General features: G+C 52.7%; 1 protein-coding gene across 1 annotated transcript in view; it reads left to right on the forward strand.

Annotated features, from left to right (window-relative positions):
• The window catches only part of LOC132567811 (nuclear pore complex protein Nup98-Nup96-like), a 90,139-nt gene extending 67,255 nt beyond the window's left edge, over nucleotides 1-22,884 (forward strand). The window contains 10 exon segments of the mRNA XM_060233494.1: nucleotides 2,084-2,353; nucleotides 4,705-4,862; nucleotides 5,053-5,196; nucleotides 6,864-7,003; nucleotides 8,079-8,300; nucleotides 9,912-10,153; nucleotides 11,819-11,973; nucleotides 21,570-21,681; nucleotides 22,047-22,124; nucleotides 22,127-22,884. Of these exon segments, the coding sequence (XP_060089477.1) occupies nucleotides 2,084-2,353; nucleotides 4,705-4,862; nucleotides 5,053-5,196; nucleotides 6,864-7,003; nucleotides 8,079-8,300; nucleotides 9,912-10,153; nucleotides 11,819-11,973; nucleotides 21,570-21,681; nucleotides 22,047-22,124; nucleotides 22,127-22,884 (2,279 nt within the window).
• The last annotated feature ends 2,602 nt before the right edge of the window (nucleotides 22,885-25,486 follow it).

A 25,486-nucleotide genomic window follows, 5' to 3' on the forward strand; every position in this document is an offset into this window, starting at 1 on the left:
CGCTCTGAGACTCTTGAGATTCGGAGTGGAGGGTGGGATATAAATCCAATACCTCCTTCTCTTCTCTTCACCACCTGCCGGGTGGGAGGCCCAGCAAAGCATTTCTGGGAGCGCCTGGTCCTCTCTGTAGCCTGTGGCATCTGGGCAGAATGTGGCAGAGGCTTTTTATGGAGCCAGGTCCAGATAGGCAGCCATGCGAGTCTGTCTGTAGCAGCAGAGAAGAGCCAGAGTCCCGCAGCACCTTCAAGACTAACAAAATTTGTGGCCTCAGGGGAGGAGCTTTCATGAGTCATGCCGTGGATTTTGCTAGTCTGCAAGGTGCTTCTGGACTCCGCCTCTTTCCCGCTGTGTAATCTTTGTGTTAGTCTGCTTCTTTGGAAAAACCAGAGGCCTTCCAGTCCAGGCACATTAGGAGGTGGCTGGGCTGCAGTCGGCCACAAGTGGTAACGGGCCCTGCCGGAAGCGTATTTGGGCCAGCTCGTGGCCGTGGGGTTGTGTCCACAAGAGACATCCTGAGGAAGAGGGGAACTGAGGTGGTGCCCATCAGCCCCTTTCCTGGTGCCTGCCAAGTTCTTTTGGGAAGTTAGTTGGGCCTTACCTGGCTCCCAGCCCTGGAGCAACAGCTGCCCACAAATGCAGAGAGACGGTGGCTCAGTGGCAGAGCATCTGCTTGGAAGCAGAAGGTCCCGGGTTCAATCCCCGGCATCTCCAACTCAAAAGGATCCAGGCAAATAGGCGTGAAAAACCTCAGCTGGAGAGCCATGAATGGGGCTGTGGCTCAGTGGTAGAGCATCTGCTTTGGTGAGCAGAAGGTCCCAGGTTCAATCCCCGGCATCTCCAACTGAAAAGGGTCCAGGCAAGTAGGCGTGAAGAACCTCAGTTGGAGACCCTGGAGAGCCATGAATGGGGCTGTGGCTCAGTGGTAGAGCATCTGCTTTGGTGAGCAGAAGGTCCCAGGTTCAATCCCCGGCATCTCCAACTGAAAAGGGTCCAGGCAAGTAGGCGCGAGGAACCTCAGTTGGAGACCCTGGAGAGCCATGAATGGGGCTGTGGCTCAGTGGTAGAGCATCTGCTTTGGTGAGCAGAAGGTCCCAGGTTCAATCCCCGGCATCTCCAACTGAAAAGGGTCCGGGCAAGTAGGCGCGAGGAACCTCAGTTGGAGACCCTGGAGAGCCATGAATGGGGCTGTGGCTCAGTGGTAGAGCATCTGCTTTGGTGAGCAGAAGGTCCCAGGTTCAATCCCCGGCATCTCCAACTCAAAAGGGTCCAGGCAAGTAGGCGCGAGGAACCTCAGTTGGAGACCCTGGAGAGCCATGAATGGGGCTGTGGCTCAGTGGTAGAGCATCTGCTTTGGTGAGCAGAAGGTCCCAGGTTCAATCCCCGGCATCTCCAACTGAAAAGGGTCCAGGCAAGTAGGCGCGAAGAACCTCAGCTGGAGACCCTGGAGAGCCATGAATGGGGCTGTGGCTCAGTGGTAGAGCATCTGCTTGGGAAGCACGAGGTCTCAGGTTCAATCCCCGGTATCTCCAGCTAAAAAGGGTCCAGGCAAATAGGCGTGAAAAACCTCAGCCTGAGTCCTTGGAGAAAGAGCCGTTGCCAGTCTGAGTAGACAAATCTGGCTTTGATGGACCAAAGAGGGTCTGATTCAGTAGAAGGCAGCTCCATATGTTTGTATGTACACCTGATGGTCTGGAGAGCCCTCTGGAGACTCAGAGAGGAGGGGAATAGTGGGGCTTTTGCCCAGCACAGCGTCTGATTGGCCACTGGAGATTTGATTGCTTGGTCAGACTTTTTTTTACACTGTTGCTTAGGCAGCAGCTGCCCCCAGAGGACAAGGATCTTCTCTGTGTGGCTGAAGGGAAACTGCGGCAGCCATTTTGTGTCTGGCTCCACACACACACACCCCTCGTGGCAGCCATTTTGCAGTTCTGCCCATCACTTTGTGTCAGAAGCTCAGAGGTGCCGACCGGCTCAGAAAGCTTGGGAGCCCCTGTCTGGAGCAGTGCGAGATGCATAGAACTGGTAGTGTGTGCGTGGCGGGGTGTATCCCCCTTCCTGATCCCGTGGCGCTCTGTCTCTACAGCCGTGGTCAAGCACTGGTGCTTGGTGTGGACCTTGTGTGGGGCACTCTGGGAGCAACTGAAGGAGCTGGAGGCCCGCCTGGAGGAGCCCAGCGAGTACATTGTGGCCCTGGAGCGCCGGAAGGCCTTCTCCCAGTGGCTCTCGCAGACGGCGGCCGAGCGTATCGAGGACGAGGTCTCTCTCAGCCAGCACCACAGCCCTGCCGAGGCGGTCTTCAGCTACTTCACTGGGAAGAGGATCGGCGAAGCCTGCGGGCTGGCTCAGCAGTCTGGTAAGAGGGCACCCTTTCCCCTGGCCCTGAGAACCGGGGGAGGAGGGACCACGATTCGGTAGCAGGGCATTGCCTTTGCACACGGAAGCTCCCAGGTTCAGTCCCCAGCATCTCCAGTTGGAAGGGCCAGGTAGGAGGAAAGAGGAACAAGAGAAGCCATGTTGGATCAGACCAGTAGCCCATCCAGTCCATCACTGTGTCACACAGGGGACAGAAAAACCCAGGTGCCATCAGGAGGTCCAGCAGTGGGACCAGGACACTAGCCCTCTCACTGTTGCCCCCACCAAGCACCAAGAATACAGAGCATCACTGTCCCAGACATAAGAACATAAGAGAAGCCCTGTTGGGTCAGGCCAATGGCCCATCCAGTCCACCACTCTGTGTCACACAGTGGCCAAAAAACCCAGGTGCCTTCAGGAGGTCCATCAGTGGGGCCAGGACACTAGAAGCCCTCCCACTGTGCCCCCCACAAGCACCAAGAATAGAGAGCATCACTGCCCCAGACACAGGAACCTAAGGGAAGCCATGTTGGATCAGGCCAATGGCCTATCCAGTCCAACACTCTGTGTCACACTGCAATCAAAATAACTAGGGGCCATCAGGAGGTCCATCAGTGGGGCCAGGACACTAGAATCCCTCCCACTGTGCCGCCCCTCCAAGCGCCAAGAATACAGAGTATCACTGCCCCAGACATAAGAAAATAAGAGAAGCCATGTTGGATCAGGCCAATGGCCCATATAGTCCAACACTCTGTCACACAGTGGTCAAAAAACTCAGGTGCCATCAGGAGGTCCACCAATGGGGCCAGGACACTAGAAGCCCTCCCACTGTGCCCCCCTAGGCACCAAGAAGACAGAGTATCTCTGCCCCATGTTGGGTCAGGCCAGTGGCCCCTCCAGTCCAACACTCTGTGTCACATAAGAACAGAAGAGAAGCCATGTTGGATCAGGTCAGTGGCACCTCCAGTCCAACACTCTGTGTCACATAAGAACATAAGAGAAGCCCTGTTGGATCAGGCCAGTGGCCCTTCCAGTCTGACACTCTGTGTCACATAAGAACCTAAGAGAAGTCCTGTTGGATCAGGCCAGTGGCCCCTCCAGTCCGACACTCTGTGTCACATAAGAACCTAAGAGAAGCCCTGTTGGATCAGGCCAGTGGCCCCTGCAGTCCAACACTCTGTCACATAAGAACCTAAGAGAAGCCATGTTGGATCAGGCCAGTGGCCCCTCCAGTCCAACACTCTGTGTCACATAAGAACCTAAGAAAAGCCATGTTGGATCAGGCCAGTGGCCCCTCCAGTCCAACACTCTGTGTTATACAATGGCCAAAAAACCCAGGTACCATCAGGAGGTCCATCAGTGGGGCCAGGATACTAGAGGCCCTCCCACTGTGCCCCCCTAGGCACCAAGAAGACAGAGTATCTCTGCCCCATGTTGGGTCAGGCCAGTGGCCCCTCCAGTCCAACACTCTGTGTCACATAAGAACCTAAGAGAAGCCATGTTGGATCAGTTCAGTGGCGCCTCCAGTCCAACACTCTGTGTCACATAAAAACATAAGAGAAGCCCTGTTGGATCAGGCCAATGGCTCCTCCAGTCCAACACTCTGTGTCACATAAGAACATAAGAGAAGCCATGTTGGATCAGGCCAATGGCCCCTGCAGTCCGACCCTCTGTGTCACATAAGAACCTAAGAGAAGCCCTGTTGGATCAGGCCAGTGGCCCCTCCAGTCCAACACTCTGTGTCACATAAGAACAGAAGAGAAGCCATGTTGGATCAGGCCAATGGCCCATCCAGTCCAACACTCTGTGTCACATAAGAACATAAGAGAAGCCCTGTTGGATAAGGCCAGTGGGCCCTCCAGTCCAACACTCTGTGTCACATAAGAACCTAAGAGAAGCCCTGTTGGATCAGGCCAGTGGCCCCTCCAGTCCAACACTGTGTCACATAAGAACCTAAGAGAAGCCCTGTTGGATCAGGCCAGTGGCCCCTCCAGTCCAACACTCTGTGTCGCATAAGAACAGAAGAGAAGCCATGTTGGATCAGGCCAATGGCCCATCCAGTCCAACACTCTGTGTCACATAAGAACATAAGAGAAGCCCTGTTGGAGCAGATTAATGGCCCCTCCAGTCCAACACTCTGTGTCACACAGTGTCCAAAAAACCCAGGTGCCATCAGGAGGTCCAGCAGTGGAGCCAGGACACTGGAAGCCCTCCCACTGTTGCCCTCCTCCCCCAAGCACCAAGAATACAGAGCATCCCTGCCCCAGAGAGAGTTCCATCAATATGCTGGATATAGACAAGCTGGATAAAAGTTCCTGGGTCTCACTGGTTGATGCCCCCTTCCTCTTCTAGGGGACCACAGGCTGGCGCTGCTCCTCTTCCAGCTGGTGGGTAGCCAGGAGGTCCGGGAGCTCATGGCCATGCAGTTAGCGGACTGGCACCATCTGCAGGCGGACTGCTTCATCCAGGACGAGAGGCTGCGCATCTTTGCCCTGCTAGCTGGCAAGCCGGTGAGTGGTAACTGTGAAACCAGAGAGTGTGGTCGTTGGTGCCCCTTGAGCGCTGCTGTCTTTTCCCAACGTGGTCTCTGGTCGGTTGGGCATGTGGCTGCCCCCGGCTACCTTTTGGAGGCTCCCTGGGGAAGACTCGCGGGTGTCGGCCCCAACTAGCTGTGCTGCAGTTATTGCGTTCCTTCCGTAGGTGTGGCGTCTGTCAGAGAAGAGGAGCATCAATGTCTGTTCCCAGCTGGACTGGAAGCGCACCGTTGGCGTCCACCTCTGGTACCTGCTTCCCTCCACGGCGCCGCTGTCCCAGGCCCTGAGCATGTACGAAGCTGTGTTCCAGGTAAGCAGCAGGTGCTTCCTTGCAGATGGAGCTCAAGGTGTAGAGCTGGTTCGGTTCTGCCGGCTGCTGTCTCACGGGAAGATGGTTCAGCAGACTGTGACAGGCTGTGGTTCTTCTGCAGCTGCCTTTGGACGCTCTTCTTCATCATACAGAAATGAAGCCAGCAGCCAGCATTCAAATATATATATATTTTTAAAAACTTAAAACATGCTTAAACACTCATTAATCTTAAAGGTGCTTTCTTTGTAGTTCTCCCATGGGATCCAGGGAACTGAGCAAAGGAAGCTCTGGCTCTTTCCTTCCTTTCCCATGGGACCAGGAGGGGGAGAAGCCTCAGCCAATAGAAGGAAGAGAGGCCTGACTCAGTAGCTCTGCTGTGCAATTGAGAGAGCCTGGCAAAGCAAGCTCTCCCTCCCCCCTCAGCCAATGGAGAAAATAGAGGTTTTGCTCTGTAGCTCCTGTGCATCTGAGCAAACCTGGCAAAGCAAGTTCCTCGCCATGGGAGGAGCCTCAGCCAATGGAGCAAATAGAGGCTTTGCTCTGTAGCTCCTGTGTGATTGAGTGAACCTGGCAAGCAAGCTGAGATGCAGAAGGAAGCAAGAGAAAGGGAGAAGGATGCAGATGACAGCCAGTTGCTCGGAGCCCTCCGGGGGCCTGATTCGGCCCCTGAACTACATTTTGACGCCCCTGGGATTAGACAGTTTCATACACAGTGCTTCAGAGGTCAGAATACTTTTAGAAAAATACCAGATGATGATAAAAATGTATTTTTCAAGGTCACAGAGGTGTGTAACCCTAGGGAACCATAGCTTCGCAAAGGCTTCCTAGGATTTGGGGGGGGGGGGGGGGTGTTGGAGAACTGTAAGTGGATTTTTTCCCAAATATAAAATAGTCCCAGAGCCGGATTCTCCAGTCATTGGCTGAGGGCATCAGGCGGTTCTTCCAAGGTGCTGCAAGGGCCGGTCTTGCCACTGTCAATAACAGTGCAAACCTTTCCAATGAGGAAATAATCAAATCTCTTAAAGTGGCAAGCCGCAGTCCCAGCATGCCAAGTGCACGTGTTTAACGCTTCCAAACCAACCAGTATGGTAAACCAGGATTACGGTTGGGGATAGCGGCGGTTTCTAACCAACAGTCTTAATCTGCCTAGTCCAGGGGTGGCCAAGGGTAGCTCTCCAGATGTTTTTTGCCTACAACTCCCAGCAGCCCTAGCCAGCATGGCCAATGACTGCGGCTGATGGGAGTTGTAGGCAAAAAAACATCTGGAGAACTACCGTTGGCCACCTCTGGCCTAGTCTTTTCTCCCATCTCCCCCCCCCCCCGGGGTTAAGAATAATTTGTTTTTAAGGCACCTTTTGGGAACGACTGTGATATTATTTAATTTTTTTAGCTATTTTTAATTTGTATTTAAACGTTACACACCGCCTGAGCCCCAAGTATCAGGAGAGGGTGGTGTAAAAGTCTGATGATGATGATGATGATGATGATGATGATGATGATGATGATGATGATGATGATATAAAAAACAGGAATTCCTTCCTGTGTGATGACTGCGTTGCCCACAGTCGATGAGGCTTAGAAGGTCAGGAAGCCTCTGCCCCCCCCCCCCAGCCAGATCTGTTCTGCCTGCTGCCGCATTTCATTCCTCCGTGTGTTCTTTCCTCCAGGACTCCTCTGCGTGTGAGAAGTACACTTGCTCTCCGTTGCCGCCGTATCTGGAAGGCTCAGGCTGCGTGATCGAGGAAGGCGATTCACAGCGCTCCGTGCAGGATGTGTGTTTTCACCTCTTAAAACTGTACAGTGACAGGTAATCTTCTGGAAAGATTGGAGAAGCAGAAGAGTTTGGATTTATATCCCGCCCTTCTCTCTGAATCAGAGTTTCAGAGCGGCTTACAATCTCCAGTTGGGTATCGTGGTTAAGTGCGCAGACTCTTATCTGGGAGAACCGGGTTTGATTCCCCCACTCCTCCACTTGCAGCTGCTGGAATGGCCTTGGGTCAGCCATAGCTCTCTTATCCGGGAGAACCGGGTTTGATTCCCCCCTCCTCCACTTGCAGCTGCTGGAATGGCCTTGGGTCAGCCAGAGCTCTCTTATTTGGGAGAACCGGGTTTGATTCCCCCCTCCTCCACTTGCAGCTGCTAGAATGGCCTTCGGTCAGCCAGAGCTCTCTTATCTGGGAGAACCGGGTTTGATTCCCCACTCCTCCACTTGCAGCTTCTGGAATGGCCTTGGGTCAGCCATAGCTCTCTTATCCGGGAGAACTGGGTTTGATTCCCCACTCCTCCACTTGCAGCTGCTGGAATGGCCTTGGGTCAGCCATAGCTCTGGCAGATGTTGTCCTTGAAAGGGCAGCTGCTGTAACAGCTCGCTCAGCCCCACCTACCTCACGGGGTGTCTGTTGTGGGGTGGGGGCAGAGATAGAGAAGATTGTGACCACTCTGAGACTCTGAGATTCAGAGCATAGGGCGGGATATGAACCCAGTTTCTTCTTCTTCTTCTTCACCTTCCTCCCCCACAACAGACATCCTGTGTGGTGGGTGGGGCTGAGAGAGCTCTCCCAGAAGCTGCCCTTTCAAGGACAGCTCCTACAAGAGCTCTGGCTGACCCAAGGCCATTCCAGCAGGTGCAAGCGGAGGAGTGGGGAATCAAACCCGGTTCTCCCAGAGAAGAGTCTGCCCACTTAACCGCTACACCAAACTGGCTCTCCAAAAGAAGCAGGCAGGAGGTGATGGGAGAGATCTTTCTCTGCCTGAGACCCTGGAGAGGCACTGCGAGTCTGAACTTGATGGGCTCTCATTGGGTGTAAGGCAGCTTCAGGGGGTTACGTGGCCACCTGCAGGCCTGGCCAAAGTGCTGTGTTCTGATGTGGCTTTCTCTCCAGGTGCTATGATCTCCACCAGCTGCTGGATCCTCAGAGCATCACTGCCAACCCCTTGGACTACCACCTCAGCTGGCACCTCTGGGAAGTGCTGCGTGCCTTAAATTACACCCACCTGTCGGAGCAGTGCCAGGGAGTGCTGAACGCCAGCTACGCAGCCCAGCTCGAGAGGGAGGGGCTGTGGGAGTGGGCGGTCTTTGTGCTCCTTCACATGCCCAGCGCACAGTAAGTCTGGAGTCTCTTCCTTACCCTTTGGGGGAGGGGCTGTGGCTGAGCTTGAAAGCCGGCTTCTTGGCATGTAGAAGGCCCCAGGTTCAATCTCTGCCATCTCCTGTTTAAAACAACCGAGCTGTAAGTGGCTTGAAAGAACTTTTCGCTTCCTGAGAGACCCCAGAGAGCTGCTGCCAGTCTGAGTAGACAGTACTTAGGGGGTTGGATAAACATGTGGAGCAGAAGTCCATCAGTGGCTGTTAACCACAGGGTATTTATGGAACTCTTTGTCTGGAGCAAGTGATGCTCTGTATTCTTGGGGGGGAGGGGCAATAGTAGGAGGGCTTCTAGTGTCCTGGCCCCACTCGTGGATCTCCTGATGGCACTTCGGGTTTTTTGGTCACTGTGTGACACAGAGTGTTGGACTGGATGGGCCATTGGCCTGATCCAACATGGCTTCTCTTATGTCTGGGGCAGTGATGCTCTGTCTTCTTGGTGCTTGGGGGGGGCACAGTGGGAGGGCTTCTAGTGTCCTGACCCCACTGGTGGATCTCCTGATGGCACCTGGGGTTTTTTGGCCACTGTGTGACACAGAGTGTTGTACTGGATGGGCCAGTGATGCTCTGTATTCTTGGTGTTTGGGAGGGGCAACAGTGGAAGTGATGGCAAATCACTTGTGGAAGGCAAATCACAAAGTGGAAGGCACTGGCAAATCAAATGCAAGACTGTGATCAGGCAGGCAAAAAGGGACTATGAGGAGCATATTGCAAAAAACATAAAGACCAACAATAAAAATTTCTTCAAATATATTAGAAGCAGGAAACCAGCTGGCATTCAGCTTTTGATAAAGTTCCTCATCAAAGGCTCCTTAGAAAGCTTGAGAGTCGTGGAGTAAAAGGACAGGTCCTCTTGTGGATCAAAAACTGGCTAATTAATAGGAAGCAGAGAGTGAGTATAAATGGGCAGTCTTCACAGTGGAGGACGGTAAGCAGTGGGGTGCCGCAGGGCTCAGTAATGGGTCCCATTCTCTTTAATTTGTTCATAAATGATTTGGAGTTGGGAGTGAGCAGTGAAGTGGCCAAGTTTGCAGATGACACTAAATTGTTCAGGGTGGTGAGAACCAGAGAGGATTGTGAGGCCCTCCAAAGGGATCTGTTGAGACTGGGTGAGTGGGCGTCAACGTGGCAGATGAGGTTCAATGTGGCCAAGTGCAGTAATGCACATTGGGGCCAAGAATCCCAGCTACACATACAAGTTGATGGGGGTGTGAACTGGCAGAGAGTGACCAAGAGAGAGATCTTGGGGTCGTGGTAGATAACTCACTGAAAATGTCAAGACAGTGTCATGTATGGTAACCAGTTGTTTGAGTTTAATTCCGGGGGGGGGGGGGGGACATAGTGAAGGAAATAAAGCTATCGGAATCAAATTAAGAATTCTTAATTGTGGAATGCTGAGAGTAATTAACAGAGACCCTGGTGTTACGCTGCACCCTTCTCTCATGCGCAGAGGCTCCTTTGCAGCATCCTCTTCTTTGAGGTGGGGTGATTGGCTGGGGACGGAGGAGATACTATCTGATCCAGCCGCGTGGCTCACGTTTTGCCTTTTCTCTCTGTGTGTCTTTGCCAGCGTCCGCGAGAGGGCGGTGCGTGAGCTCTTGAGCCGTCACTGTGTGCTCTCGGAGACCCCCGACTCCTGGGCCAAGGAGGGTTTCCTCATGGAATGGCTGTGCGTGCCCCCAGAGTGGATTTACGAAGCCAAGGCCGTGAGGGCCAAGGTGCAGGGGGACAAGCACAAGGAGGCCCTGTTCTTGTCCAGAGCTGGGCACTGGAACCAGTGTCACCGGCTGGTTGTCAGGCATTTGGCAGCAGGTAAGAAACACAGAATGCGCGCCCTGGGCTGTGCTGGTGCAGCTTTCCCCCATGACACACGGCTTCTCGTCACCTTCGGGGGCCGGGGCACCCTTTCCTTCCAGGGGGCTTCAGATCATCCCAGGAGGTGGTGCCTCCTACAAGCACAGCCAGCTTCAAGAGGGGATTGGATAAGCATCTGGAGCAGAGGTCCATCAGTGGCTGTTAGCCACAGCATATTGTTGGGGCAGTTATGCTCTGTATTCTTGGTGCTTGGGTATTTTTGCCCCTGTGTGATACAGAGTGTTGGACTGGAGGGGCCATAGGCTTGATCCAACATGGCTTCTCTTATGCCTGGGACAGGGATGCTCTGTATTCTTGGTGCTTGTTGGGGGTGGGGGTGGCAACAGTGAGAGGGCTTCTGGAGTTCCGTCTCTGCTGCTGGACCTCCTGATGACGCCTGGGTTTTTTGGCCCCTGTGTGACACAGAGTGTTGGACTGGATGGGCCACTGGCCTGATCCAACAGGGCTTCTCTTATGTTCTTATGTGACACAGAGTGTTGGACTGGAGGGGCCATTGGCCTGATCCAACATAGCTTCTCTTATGTTCTTATGTGACACAGAGTGTTGGACTGGAGGGGCAATTGTCCTGATCCAACATGGCTTCTCTTCTGTTCTTATGTGACACAGAGTGTTGGACTGGAGGGGCAATTGTCCTGATCCAACATGGCTTCTCTTCTGTTCTTATGTGACACAGAGCGTTGGACTGGAGGGGCAATTGTCCTGATCCAACATGGCTTCTCTTCTGTTCTTATGTGACACAGAGTGTTGGACTGGATGGGCCACTGGCCTGATCCAACAGGGCTTCTCTTATGTTCTTATGTGACACAGAGTGTTGGACTGGAGGGGCCATTGGCCTGATCCAACATGGCTTCTCTTATGTTCTTATGTGACACAGAGTGTTGGACTGGAGGGGCAATTGTCCTGATCCAACATGGCTTCTCTTATGTTCTTATGTGACACAGAGTGTTGGACTGGAGGGGCAATTGTCCTGATCCAACATGGCTTCTCTTCTGTTCTTATGTGACACAGAGCGTTGGACTGGAGGGGCAATTGTCCTGATCCAACATGGCTTCTCTTCTGTTCTTATGTGACACAGAGTGTTGGACTGGATGGGCCACTGGCCTGATCCAACATAGCTTCTCTTATGTTCTTATGTGACACAGAGTGTTGGACTGGAGGGGCCATTGGCCTGATCCAACATGGCTTCTCTTATGTTCTTATGTGACACAGAGTGTTGGACTGGAGGGGCAATTGTCCTGATCCAACATGGCTTCTCTTATGTTCTTATGTGACACAGAGTGTTGGACTGGAGGGGCAATTGTCCTGATCCAACATGGCTTCTCTTCTGTTCTTATGTGACACAGAGTGTTGAACTGGAGGGGCAATTGTCCTGATCCAACATGGCTTCTCTTATGTTCGTATGTGACACAGAGTGTTGGACTGGAGGGGCCATTGGCCTGATCCAACCTGGCTTCTCTTATGTTCTTAGTAGGTGCCCCATTTCTGGCATCACTGTTTCCGCCGCCACCACCACTCCCATCTTAGAATCTTCTCTTTAAAAATCTCGTTAAGGAGTTGCTTCACACAGGCTTGGCCCTAAAGTTGAGTCTGCGTCTCTTTCAGATGCCATTATCAACGAAAAGTACACCTACCTGAAGGGGTTCTTGGAAGACATGGCCACCCCGGAGCACAGCCCGCTGATCCAGGACTGGGAGATGGAAGGGCTGGTCTTCTCGGACTACATCCTGGTCATCGAGGCCCTCGGCAGGATTCAGCAGGTAGATCGCTGGGCTGAGATGGCAGGGTTGGAAAAAGCATGCCCGGGGAGGGGAGGGCATTCCTCCTGGGATGGTGTGCCAGTGGAGTGTAGAGGTGGGGTATGTGGGGGAGCATGTAGATTTCTTTGCATAATACATAAGCAGTAATTCTTAAGTGACTTTTAAAATGCTTTAAAGGTTTAAACGGCAATGTTGTTTATTTTATCTTGCAGTCATAACCCTTAAGCTCTCAAATTGTTATTACGGGCTCCTACTTGGGTCCTACAATGTCGGTTCTCGTTGGGACTTTCTACAACGTATATCAAGGTTTGGTTGTTGTCTGTTTCCCGGGCTGTGTGGCTGTGGCCTTGGCATTGTGAGACTGGACGTTTCACCAGCAACTGTGACCGACAACCTCAGAGGTGTAACCCAGAAAACTGGAGTATTCGACCCAGAAGAGAACTCCAGTTTCCTGGGTTACGCCTCTGAGGATGCCAGCCACAGTTGCTGGCGAAACGTCCGGTCTCACAATGCCAAGACCACGAACACGCAGCCCGGGAAATCGACCGCAACCAATGGACTCGGGCCGTGAAAGCCTTCAGCGACTTATTACATCAAGGTTGTTTTTAATGACTGAAACATAGCTGTCGATGACTGTAATAAACCTGAACTATAACTAATTAGTGATACATCAGCCGCCCCTGCGAGCAGTTGACTTTTTTTGGCCAAGGAACAAATTCTCTCCTGTTTCCAGAGTTGAAATTAGCAGTAATAATAATAACAACAACATTTAATGAATACCCCGCCCTCCCCGCCGAAGCAGGCTCATGGTGGCTCACAGCATGATATAAAATGCAAAGACGACATAATAAAAACAATCATCGACGACGTGATACAATTGCCTTAAAATTCCCTTAAAACCATCTAATTAAAACCCAACAATTTCATACGATCGTGCCCGGTGCTACATTTTCAAAATTTCCGATCTTACTCATATACAGATTTTTTCATAATGACGGCACCACAGAATCCGCCTTAAGAAAAGGCCGGCTGAGAGAGGGTAGTCTTGCAGGCCCCGCGGAACTGAGCAAGACTCCGCAGGGCCCGCACCTCCTCTGGTAGTTGATTCCGCCAGTGGGGAGCCATGATTGAGAAGGCCCTTTCCCTTGGAATTTTCCGTTTGGCCTCTGTGACGGAACCGGCCCGATTCTGCCTTCAGACCCGGTCCCGTCTGCTCCCTATTGACTCGCCAACTCCTGGAGGGAGCTATTTCTCCTCCTGCCCCTTGGGCTCGCTGCCACCACCTGCTCAGTCCCGGGGTTCAGATTGAGAGGAACAGGACTCCCAATCCCCCTCTCCAGCTGTGAGGCCAGGCCTCAAGGTCCTCTGCCACCCTGCACTTGGGTTTCACAGAGACCTCAGCGCTTCTTTGGGGCACCCCTGGAGGATTGGCACCTTATCCAACTGCATGCCTTCCCCCTTCCCCGGGGCCCCCTTCTCAACACAGCGTGGTCTAAAGTGGTCTGGGGATCTATGTGGTACAGAGTTTGACTGCCAGCATTTTAAACAGAAAAAAACATTTATTTAAAAGGGAAAAGGATAGGAAAAGAAAAACAAAACAAAAACAGTTGCATCTACAAAATTAGCACAGCACAGCACAGCACAGCCCAGCACAGCAACCAGTATAACAAAGAAAAGTTGATTATAAACGCGTCCTGCTGGCCCTGATCTAAACTTGCCCTGTCTTGTGAATTACTTACTTAGTCTGCCTGCCTGGGCCCCCCCCAGGCAGGAGCCTCCATTGCTCACCACATGCTCGCTCGAGCCCCAGTTCAAATCTGCCTTCTCTTCCTGCTTAACACATGCAAGGAACAACAGCACTTCCTGCCTCTCTAGGAGATTTTCCCCCTAGCGTTGTTGGTTTGGCTCTGGAAGGGAGGGGGGAGTGAGGGGAAGGCTACAACGCTTACTGAGGGATTTACTGACCCCTGCCAAATGAAGCACCACCCCTGACTAAAATGGCGTTTCTCCACACTTCCCCCTCCTTAAATTCTGAGCCGGAGGGGTTGCCTCCTACAGAGGTGACCCCGTAGCAGAATCCAATCAAACAAGGAGAAACCCATTAACCAAAATATTACACAAACATTCAGGTATTTCTCCAATAATACACAAAGTCCAGCACCCTAGGTGCCCATGTCCCTTCTGGACAACAAGTCGCATTGCTGCATTCAGAAGGAATGTCCAGTCTAAGATGTACTCCTCCATCTCCCAGGACCACCTCTGGAGTTTGGTGCTCTCCCTTCGTTGCTGCTGTTGCTGGGGTGAGTGGTCCATCAAAGGAGGAAATTCCTGGCCCCACATATGAGGTTGGAAACTGCCCAGTTCCCACACAGTTGCCTCTTCTTTATCCCTCATTGGTGGAATGTTCCCTCTGTCCACTCTGTCCTCCCAGAAAACTACCTCTGGTGCTGCAAACAATTGCTGTCCCAGCTTCTTTTTGTCTCCTTCCTTCCTACCTATATGCAACACCATGGACCTCGCAGAGAATGGCTGTGGCATATTCACCTGCACCACTTTAACTGCCTTTCCCGTTTTCTCCATAGCCACCACCCAGGTAGCATTGTCTAGATCATCCACAATCATATGGGGTCCCCCCCATTCCACTTTCCGTTCACCAGTAGGAAGGGGCAGGAAAACCATCACCCTATCCCCTGTCTCAACTTCTGAGAACTCCACTTTCTGGTCCCTTGCCAACTCACACAGTGGTTCCAGCTTCGGGTCACTTTGAACCTCAGACAGGAACATTTCTGGCTCCCCCAGACTTCCTATCATCTGTTCCTTCAAGCCACCCCTAGTCCCACTGTTTCCAGGACACTCAGCCAACGTTTGATCTGGGTTCTCCACCCCCTCAGTTGGTTTTTCAGTGTCAGCCAACTGAGCTCCTTCCTGCCTGGAAGGCTGCACAGCATCCTGCTGCCCTTGCGGAAATTGGCACCCCTCTTCCCATTGGGCACACCCTCCTGCAGGGCTTGAGACAGGCTGGTCCTCCCCCTCCCTGGTTGGTGGTGAGGTGGCTTCCCGAAAGTTGCCTTCCTCCCCCCACCTTCCCCTGAGGGTTTGGCTTGGGTTCTCAGTCCCCTCGGTTGGTTTTTCAGCACTACCCAACTGACCCCCTTCCTGCCTGGAAGGTTCCACAGCTTCCCAGGATTCCTGTCTGCCCTGCTTCAAGACGACCTGTTTTGAGAGCGTCTCGGACGATCCCACTTCCTGATCCACAGCTACTTGGTGAACCGGTTCCAACCTAAGGCCGCTCCGGACCCCCTTCTGGAACCGCTCCCGTTCCCCCAAGCCTTCAGCTATGTGCTCCTCTGAGCCCACATTAGCCTTGCTGCTCTCAGAACCTCCTGTGAAATCTCCACTCTCCACCTTGGTCTCTTCAGCATGCACATCCTTTATGCTAGACAGGTTCCTTTCCTTGCTAGGAACATCGACAGCCTCTTGCTGCACTTGGGGAAAGCTACACCCCTCTTCCCCTTGGGAACACCCTCCTCCAGGGCTTGAGACAGGCTGGTCCTCCCCCTCCTGGGTGACTGCCCTCTCTTCGTCCTCAGTAACCTGGGCTATTTCCCCCTCCCTGGTTGGTGGTGAGGTGGCTTCCTTAAAGTTGCCTTCCTCCCCCCACTTTCCTCTGAGGGTTTGGCTGCGGGTTACAGCATTTATAGAGTACTGGCCAACCAACAAATCCCGGCCCAATAACACTGGAACTGTTTGTTCCTTCATTACCCCACATTCAGAATAGGATTTACCTTCTTGTGGAGCCAAACCCCTGAACTGCTTTCGGGAGTGGTCTGGCCCCAGTTTAAACCTTTTAAATACAGTGGCTTTATAGCCTGCAAAAGTTATCCCCCCATCTTCCATAGGCATGCTGTAATAGATGGCTGAAAGTTCTCCAGTCAGGTTGCTACAGAGGTAAGACATATAGTCCTCCTCTGCAATCCCCCACTGTTTGGCTGCCCTCTCAAAGTTGGAGAGGTATATGGAGGGGTCTTCTCCCTCTTGGTACACTGCAAAGTCCTTGGGGGTGACTTGGATCTCTTTGCTTAGTTCAGCTTCCAGACGTAGCACCTCAAGCTCATGGCGACGTTGCTCCTCCTGCTCCCGTCTGCGGATATCAGCTCTCTCTTTTTCCTCCTGTCTGCGGAGCTCAGCTTGTCTCAGCTCCCTCTCTGCTTGTCTTTCCTCTCTCTCTCTTTCCTCCTCTCTGCGGATCTTGTCCCACTCTCTTTCCTCCTGTCTGCGGATTTGGTCTGCCTCGATACGCATTCTCTCCAGTTCCAACTGTAGCCGCAAGGTTACTTCTGACTGGGTGGGGGCCACTTTTGCAAGTGTCCCTGCATGCTGATGATACTCCAAAAGGAGGTCTTTCATATCTACTACAGTCATGTTGTCACACTCCAGCTTGTGCTTTGCACACTCTTCCTGGAGCTGTGGCTTTGTCATCTTCAGGATTTCCAGCATCTTAGCACGCTCCATCCTAACTAGCTAAACTTTCCCTACTCCAGTTGACCCGAAAATAAAACAAAACCTCTGTTGCTTTCTCTGGGTGCTTGCACGTATAAAAAAAAAACAAAAATGCCTGGCCAATCAAGTTCTCTGTTTGTTCTTATCCCACCGCTGCCGCCAAGTGTGACGGAACCGGCCCGATTCTGCCTTCAGACCCGGTCCCGTCTGCTCCCTATTGACTCGCCAACTCCTGGAGGGAGCTATTTCTCCTCCTGCCCCTTGGGCTCGCTGCCACCACCTGCTCAGTCCCGGGGTTCAGATTGAGAGGAACAGGACTCCCAATCCCCCTCTCCAGCTGTGAGGCCAGGCCTCAAGGTCCTCTGCCACCCTGCACTTGGGTTTCACAGAGACCTCAGCGCTTCTTTGGGGCACCCCTGGAGGATTGGCACCTTATCCAACTGCATGCCTTCCCCCTTCCCCGGGGCCCCCTTCTCAACACAGCGTGGTCTAAAGCGGTCTGGGGATCTATGTGGTACAGAGTTTGACTGCCAGCATTTTAAACAGAAAAAAACATTTATTTAAAAGGGAAAAGGATAGGAAAAGAAAAACAAAACAAAAACAGTTGCATCTACAAAATTAGCACAGCACAGCCCAGCACAGCACAGCACAGCCCAGCACAGCAACCAGTATAACAAAGAAAAGTTGATTATAAACGCGTCCTGCTGGCCCTGATCTAAACTTGCCCTGTCTTGTGAATTACTTACTTAGTCTGCCTGCCTGGGCCCCCCCCAGGCAGGAGCCTCCATTGCTCACCACATGCTCGCTCGAGCCCCAGTTCAAATCTGCCTTCTCTTCCTGCTTAACACATGCAAGGAACAACAGCACTTCCTGCCTCTCTAGGAGATTTTCCCCCTAGCGTTGTTGGTTTGGCTCTGGAAGGGAGGGGGGAGTGAGGGGAAGGCTACAACGCTTACTGAGGGATTTACTGACCCCTGCCAAATGAAGCACCACCCCTGACTAAAATGGCGTTTCTCCACACTTCCCCCTCCTTAAATTCTGAGCCGGAGGGGTTGCCTCCTACAGAGGTGACCCCGTAGCAGAATCCAATCAAACAAGGAGAAACCCATTAACCAAAATATTACACAAACATTCAGGTATTTCTCCAATAATACACAAAGTCCAGCACCCTAGGTGCCCATGTCCCTTCTGGACAACAAGTCGCATTGCTGCATTCAGAAGGAATGTCCAGTCTAAGATGTACTCCTCCATCTCCCAGGACCACCTCTGGAGTTTGGTGCTCTCCCTTCGTTGCTGCTGTTGCTGGGGTGAGTGGTCCATCAAAGGAGGAAATTCCTGGCCCCACATATGAGGTTGGAAACTGCCCAGTTCCCACACAGTTGCCTCTTCTTTATCCCTCATTGGTGGAATGTTCCCTCTGTCCACTCTGTCCTCCCAGAAAACTACCTCTGGTGCTGCAAACAATTGCTGTCCCAGCTTCTTTTTGTCTCCTTCCTTCCTACCTATATGCAACACCATGGACCTCGCAGAGAATGGCTGTGGCATATTCACCTGCACCACTTTAACTGCCTTTCCCGTTTTCTCCATAGCCACCACCCAGGTAGCATTGTCTAGATCATCCACAATCATATGGGGTCCCCCCCATTCCACTTTCCGTTCACCAGTAGGAAGGGGCAGGAAAACCATCACCCTATCCCCTGTCTCAACTTCTGAGAACTCCACTTTCTGGTCCCTTGCCAACTCACACAGTGGTTCCAGCTTCGGGTCACTTTGAACCTCAGACAGGAACATTTCTGGCTCCCCCAGACTTCCTATCATCTGTTCCTTCAAGCCACCCCTAGTCCCACTGTTTCCAGGACACTCAGCCAACGTTTGATCTGGGTTCTCCACCCCCTCAGTTGGTTTTTCAGTGTCAGCCAACTGAGCTCCTTCCTGCCTGGAAGGCTGCACAGCATCCTGCTGCCCTTGCGGAAATTGGCACCCCTCTTCCCATTGGGCACACCCTCCTGCAGGGCTTGAGACAGGCTGGTCCTCCCCCTCCCTGGTTGGTGGTGAGGTGGCTTCCCGAAAGTTGCCTTCCTCCCCCCACCTTCCCCTGAGGGTTTGGCTTGGGTTCTCAGTCCCCTCGGTTGGTTTTTCAGCACTACCCAACTGACCCCCTTCCTGCCTGGAAGGTTCCACAGCTTCCCAGGATTCCTGTCTGCCCTGCTTCAAGACGACCTGTTTTGAGAGCGTCTCGGACGATCCCACTTCCTGATCCACAGCTACTTGGTGAACCGGTTCCAACCTAAGGCCGCTCCGGACCCCCTTCTGGAACCGCTCCCGTTCCCCCAAGCCTTCAGCTATGTGCTCCTCTGAGCCCACATTAGCCTTGCTGCTCTCAGAACCTCCTGTGAAATCTCCACTCTCCACCTTGGTCTCTTCAGCATGCACATCCTTTATGCTAGACAGGTTCCTTTCCTTGCTAGGAACATCGACAGCCTCTTGCTGCACTTGGGGAAAGCTACACCCCTCTTCCCCTTGGGAACACCCTCCTCCAGGGCTTGAGACAGGCTGGTCCTCCCCCTCCTGGGTGACTGCCCTCTCTTCGTCCTCAGTAACCTGGGCTATTTCCCCCTCCCTGGTTGGTGGTGAGGTGGCTTCCTTAAAGTTGCCTTCCTCCCCCCACTTTCCTCTGAGGGTTTGGCTGCGGGTTACAGCATTTATAGAGTACTGGCCAACCAACAAATCCCGGCCCAATAACACTGGAACTGTTTGTTCCTTCATTACCCCACATTCAGAATAGGATTTACCTTCTTGTGGAGCCAAACCCCTGAACTGCTTTCGGGAGTGGTCTGGCCCCAGTTTAAACCTTTTAAATACAGTGGCTTTATAGCCTGCAAAAGTTATCCCCCCATCTTCCATAGGCATGCTGTAATAGATGGCTGAAAGTTCTCCAGTCAGGTTGCTACAGAGGTAAGACATATAGTCCTCCTCTGCAATCCCCCACTGTTTGGCTGCCCTCTCAAAGTTGGAGAGGTATATGGAGGGGTCTTCTCCCTCTTGGTACACTGCAAAGTCCTTGGGGGTGACTTGGATCTCTTTGCTTAGTTCAGCTTCCAGACGTAGCACCTCAAGCTCATGGCGACGTTGCTCCTCCTGCTCCCGTCTGCGGATATCAGCTCTCTCTTTTTCCTCCTGTCTGCGGAGCTCAGCTTGTCTCAGCTCCCTCTCTGCTTGTCTTTCCTCTCTCTCTCTTTCCTCCTCTCTGCGGATCTTGTCCCACTCTCTTTCCTCCTGTCTGCGGATTTGGTCTGCCTCGATACGCATTCTCTCCAGTTCCAACTGTAGCCGCAAGGTTACTTCTGACTGGGTGGGGGCCACTTTTGCAAGTGTCCCTGCATGCTGATGATACTCCAAAAGGAGGTCTTTCATATCTACTACAGTCATGTTGTCACACTCCAGCTTGTGCTTTGCACACTCTTCCTGGAGCTGTGGCTTTGTCATCTTCAGGATTTCCAGCATCTTAGCACGCTCCATCCTAACTAGCTAAACTTTCCCTACTCCAGTTGACCCGAAAATAAAACAAAACCTCTGTTGCTTTCTCTGGGTGCTTGCACGTATAAAAAAAAAACAAAAATGCCTGGCCAATCAAGTTCTCTGTTTGTTCTTATCCCACCGCTGCCGCCAAGTGTGACGGAACCGGCCCGATTCTGCCTTCAGACCCGGTCCCGTCTGCTCCCTATTGACTCGCCAACTCCTGGAGGGAGCTATTTCTCCTCCTGCCCCTTGGGCTCGCTGCCACCACCTGCTCAGTCCCGGGGTTCAGATTGAGAGGAACAGGACTCCCAATCCCCCTCTCCAGCTGTGAGGCCAGGCCTCAAGGTCCTCTGCCACCCTGCACTTGGGTTTCACAGAGACCTCAGCGCTTCTTTGGGGCACCCCTGGAGGATTGGCACCTTATCCAACTGCATGCCTTCCCCCTTCCCCGGGGCCCCCTTCTCAACACAGCGTGGTCTAAAGCGGTCTGGGGATCTATGTGGTACAGAGTTTGACTGCCAGCATTTTAAACAGAAAAAAACATTTATTTAAAAGGGAAAAGGATAGGAAAAGAAAAACAAAACAAAAACAGTTGCATCTACAAAATTAGCACAGCACAGCCCAGCACAGCACAGCACAGCCCAGCACAGCAACCAGTATAACAAAGAAAAGTTGATTATAAACGCGTCCTGCTGGCCCTGATCTAAACTTGCCCTGTCTTGTGAATTACTTACTTAGTCTGCCTGCCTGGGCCCCCCCCAGGCAGGAGCCTCCATTGCTCACCACATGCTCGCTCGAGCCCCAGTTCAAATCTGCCTTCTCTTCCTGCTTAACACATGCAAGGAACAACAGCACTTCCTGCCTCTCTAGGAGATTTTCCCCCTAGCGTTGTTGGTTTGGCTCTGGAAGGGAGGGGGGAGTGAGGGGAAGGCTACAACGCTTGCTGAGGGATTTACTGACCCCTGCCAAATGAAGCACCACCCCTGACTAAAATGGCGTTTCTCCACAGCCTCCTTCAGCCCGGGGATTATCAGTAGATTCTGTGAACCTGACCTCAGCACCCTCTGGGGTACGTATGGGGAGAGACGGTCCCTAAGGTAGGCAGGTCCTCGGTCATATAGGGCTTTAAAGGTAATGACCAGCACCTTGTAACGGATCTGGTACACAATTGGCAGCCAGTGCAGCTCCCGCAGCCTCGGCTGTATGTGCTTCCACTTAGGGAGCCCTAATAGCAGCCCGGCTGCCGTGTTCTGCACCAACTGTAGTTTCCGGGCTCGGCACAAGGGCAGCCCCATGTAGAGGGCATTACAGTAGTCCAACCTCGAGGTGACAGTTGCATGGATCACTGTTGCACTGTGACTGCCGATCACTTTGGGGGAGGGGGGGGGGTCCGATAGCTGCAGAGCGTGTTCAAGATGGGCGGCCACGTGAGTGCCTCCGTAGCGGGAGAAAAGAGCAACAGTCCAGCAGACTGACAAAATGAGTGGCACAGGGTCTCCGAAGAAGTGAGCAGGGACTCGCAAAAGCTCCCAGTCTCAGAGGAGTGATGCTTTCCCCCTCGTTCATTGCGTTTTCAGCTGGATTGTTCCGGATACGAGCTGGAGGACTTACACACCCGAGTGACGTCCCTCTGCAACAGGATCGAGCAGGTGCCCTGCCACAGCGCCAAGGACAGGTTGGCGCAGTCCGGTAAGAGCGTGTGTGTGGCCAGTCCTCCTCTGGGCCGGGAGCGAGAGGGGGAGGAGGGCCCAGGCCCGGTTCAAGAGGGGCGTGTGCAGAGAAGCCCCGTGGTTGCCGGGTTATCCTAGAACCTTCTCTGGGCCGGGACGTTCACCTGCCCCGGAGGCTGCAGCATAACTCCAGAAGGGCTTAAACCTCTTCTGAAGTGCTTCCGTCTTCCTTCGCTGCAGCCCTCAGTTAACGTGCCTAAGCAGAGACTGGTTTCGTTGCGTGCGGTTGGGGGGAAAGGGGGGCCCAGAGACGTGCTCGTTGCGTCGCTAACCGTAGGGGGTTTTCTGCACCTTTCTCCCGTTCCCGTCCCCCCTTCCCCCCAGAAATGGCCAAGAGCATCGGCAACATCTTGCGCGTGGTGCTGAGCTTGCAGCACCCCCCCCGGACTCTGCCTCCGACGTCCAGAGAGTGCCCTCGCGCTTGCTGGCCCCCCACGTCGGCCGGCTGCCCCTGCCCGAGGACGACGCCTTGGAAGAGCTCCGCGGCCTGCCGCAGTCCTCCCTGCGGGCCTCGCCTGTGACCCAGCGAGGCCAGCCTGCCTCTGGACGTGGGCGGGACCGAGCCTTGCTTCTCCCCGGGGCGGGGCCCCAGTTGGAGGGCTTGAACGTTCAGTCGCCTGCCTGCCGCCCCGGGCTTCTTCCCCGCCCCCGGACGCCCTGCGGCTGCCTCCCGGCTGGCTCGTGGCCACGACCTTGGAGCGCCCGGATCTGTTCTCGAGCCCCTCGCCGTGTGCTTTTTGGAGCGTCAGTGAAGCCTCTGCTGCCTGCCGGGGAAGCCAGCCAGCCAGCCAGCCAGCCAGGGGCTGGGGCGCTTCTCAAGCCTGCGACGCCAGAATCTCTGCAGCGACGGCGGAGGCAGCTCGAGCAGCCCTCTCGGCAGCGCCTTCCTCGGAGGGCTTCTTTTTGGCCCGAGGGGAGTCTGGGACGGGTCTGGGATTGCCGAGCGTCTCCAGCGTGCAGGGGCCTCTACCGCGGGGCAAGCCGCGCCGTGCGCTCCTTGCAAAGGACCTCTCCTCCGAGGGCCGCGAGCTTCAGCAGAAGATGCGGCCCATCTCGCCGTTCAGTGGGCGCAGAGGCCTTTTCTCCGAAGGGGGCCGGGGAGCTCGGGCTGCTGAGAAGAGGGAGGTGGGGGCTGGAGCGTGGCCCCTTCCCTTCCTCGTGAGAAGACCGAGGCAGGTTTCCTGCGGGAGGAGATGCTTCTGTTGGAGCCGCTGTGCCAGGCAGGCACTAAGGCTGATGCCGGGCCTCGGCTCGCTAAGTCCAGGCAGCGGCTGTTAGCTTGTGGGGAGGGGGGGGTGTCTCCTCCTGGCGGTGAGTCACCTCGCAGTGTGGTTTTGTCACATTTGCAGGGGGGCAGGCTTGGAGGGCAAGAGGCAGTTTGGCAAGAAGGCGGCAGGAAGCCTCCCGTAGCCTCTTCTGTGCGCCTCGTGGCCTAAACCTGAGCGAGCGAGGCAAGCTGCAGGGCGTGGGACGCAGCCCAGCCGTGGCCGGGCACGTGGTGTGTGGGGCGGGAGTCAGTGGAGTATGTGTGTGTGTCACGTGTCAGCAGATGGGGGGGGGGATGCATGAAGCTTACGTAAAGGTTTTTATTACATATTATTACTAAATAGTATTATTACTATTATTAATAAAATTTTATTAAATATTATTAAATATTATTTACGTAAAGGTTTTTATTAAATATTAAATATTTATTATAAATAAATGATCCAGATTATTTTCTTGTCTCTTTTCTGGAAATACTTTCTAAGAAAATAAAATAAAATGTTTATAGCATTTTCTGGATTGCCTCTCTTCTTTCCCTCCCCGGTGAAACAACCCGGATCAGCTCACCAAAGAACTCTGCTACCCCCTTGTGGCAAGCCTGGAGCTGTTCTTGGCCTGCATCGAATTGCGCTTTTCTGCACCCATCACTGAAATACCTTAAAGCAGCTAAAGCCCACATAGACATAGCTAAAACTCACATAGAGATCCAGTTTGGTGTAGGGGTTAAGTGCATGGACTCTTATCTGGGAGAACCAGGTTTGATTCCCCACTCCTCCACTTGCAGCTGCTGGAATGGCCTTGGGTCAGCCATAGCTCTCTTATCTGGGAAAACCAGGTTTGATTCCCCACTCCTCCACTTGCAGCTGCTGGAATGGCCTTGGGTCAGCCATAGCTCTCTTATCTGGGAAAACCGGGTTTGATTCCCCACTCCTCCACTTGCAGCTGCTGGAATGGCCTTGGGTCAGCCATAGCTCTGGCAGAGGTTGTCCTTGAAAGAGCAGCTGCTGTGAGAGCCCTTAGTGTTGGGAGAAAACATAGACATTGTGGGAATTTCAGAAACTTGGTGGAATGAGGAGAATCAGTGGGACACGGTGATCCTTGAATATAAGTTATATCGGAAGGATAGGGAGAGAAGGGTTGGAGGTGGGGTGGCTCTGTATGTCAGAGAGGATATACCGTCCAGTAAGACTGAGGTCAGAGAATTAAATTCCCTTCTAGAAATGCTTTGGGTTGAAATAGAGGGCCCAAAAGGAAATTTAACTTAATTTTAACTTAACTTTAACTTTAATTGTTATCGCCCACCAAATCAAAAGATAAGAGGACGATTATAATATGATGGAAGGATTAAAGATAGCAGCTAAATGTAAAAACTGTGTTGTAATAGGTGATTTTAACTACCCACAGATTGATTGGGTCAATATGTGTTCTGGTCGAGAGAAAGAGATTTGAGTTTCTTGATTCTCTCAATGACTGTGCTGTGGAGCAGATGGTCTCAGAACCTACCAGGGGTGGGATGATCCTGGATTTGGTCCTAAGTAATGCCCAAGACTTGGTGAGAGATGTAAAAGTGATTGCACCGCTTGGGAGCAGTGACCATAACGTTATTGATTTCACCATTTGTATAAATAGAGAGTTGCCCCAAAAGACCATCACAACCATGTTTAACTTTAAAAGGGGTAAATTCTCTGAGATGAGGAGGCATGTGAAGAGGAAACTGAAAGGAAAGGTAAATACGGTCAAAACCCTTGGGGAACTTTAGAGGCTATTTAAAACTACAATCCTAGAAGCTCAGATAAAATATATACCACAAGTTAGGAAAGGCACAAACAGGCATAAGAAAAGGCCTGCGTGGTTAACAAAGTAATGGAAGCTGTAAAAGGTAAGAAGGACTCCTTTAAGCGCTGAGATTAATAAAATGGAACACAGGCTGTGGCAAATCAAATACAAGACTGTGATCAGGCAGGCAAAAAGGGACTATGAGGAGCATACTGCAAAAAATATAAAGACCAACAAAAATTTCTTCAAATATATTAGAAGCAGCAAACCAGCCAGGGAGGCAGTGGGGCCCTTGGATGACCAAGGGGTAAAAGGATGACTGAAGGAGGATAGGGAAATGACTGAGAAGCTGAATGCATTTTTTTCTTCCATCTTCACTGTGGAAGTCGAGAAGTGTTTGCTTGCTCCAGAACCACTAATTTTGGAAGGGGTGTTGAAAGACCTGAGTCACATTGAGGTGACAAGAGAGGAGGTCCTACAACTAATAGACGAATTAAAAACTAATAAGTCACTAGGTCCGGATGGCATACATCCAAGAGTTCTGAAAGAACTCAAAGTTGAACTTGTGGATCTTCTGACAAAAATATGTAATCTTTCATTGAAATCTGCCTCCGTTCCTGAGGACTGGAAGGTAGCAAATGTCACCCCCATCTTTAAAAAGGGTTCCAGAGGAGATCCGGGTAACTACAGGCCAGTCAGTCTGACTTCAATACCGGGAAAGT

This window comes from Heteronotia binoei, chromosome 2 (assembly GCF_032191835.1).
Source record: "Heteronotia binoei isolate CCM8104 ecotype False Entrance Well chromosome 2, APGP_CSIRO_Hbin_v1, whole genome shotgun sequence".
Lineage (NCBI taxonomy): Eukaryota > Metazoa > Chordata > Lepidosauria > Squamata > Gekkonidae > Heteronotia > Heteronotia binoei.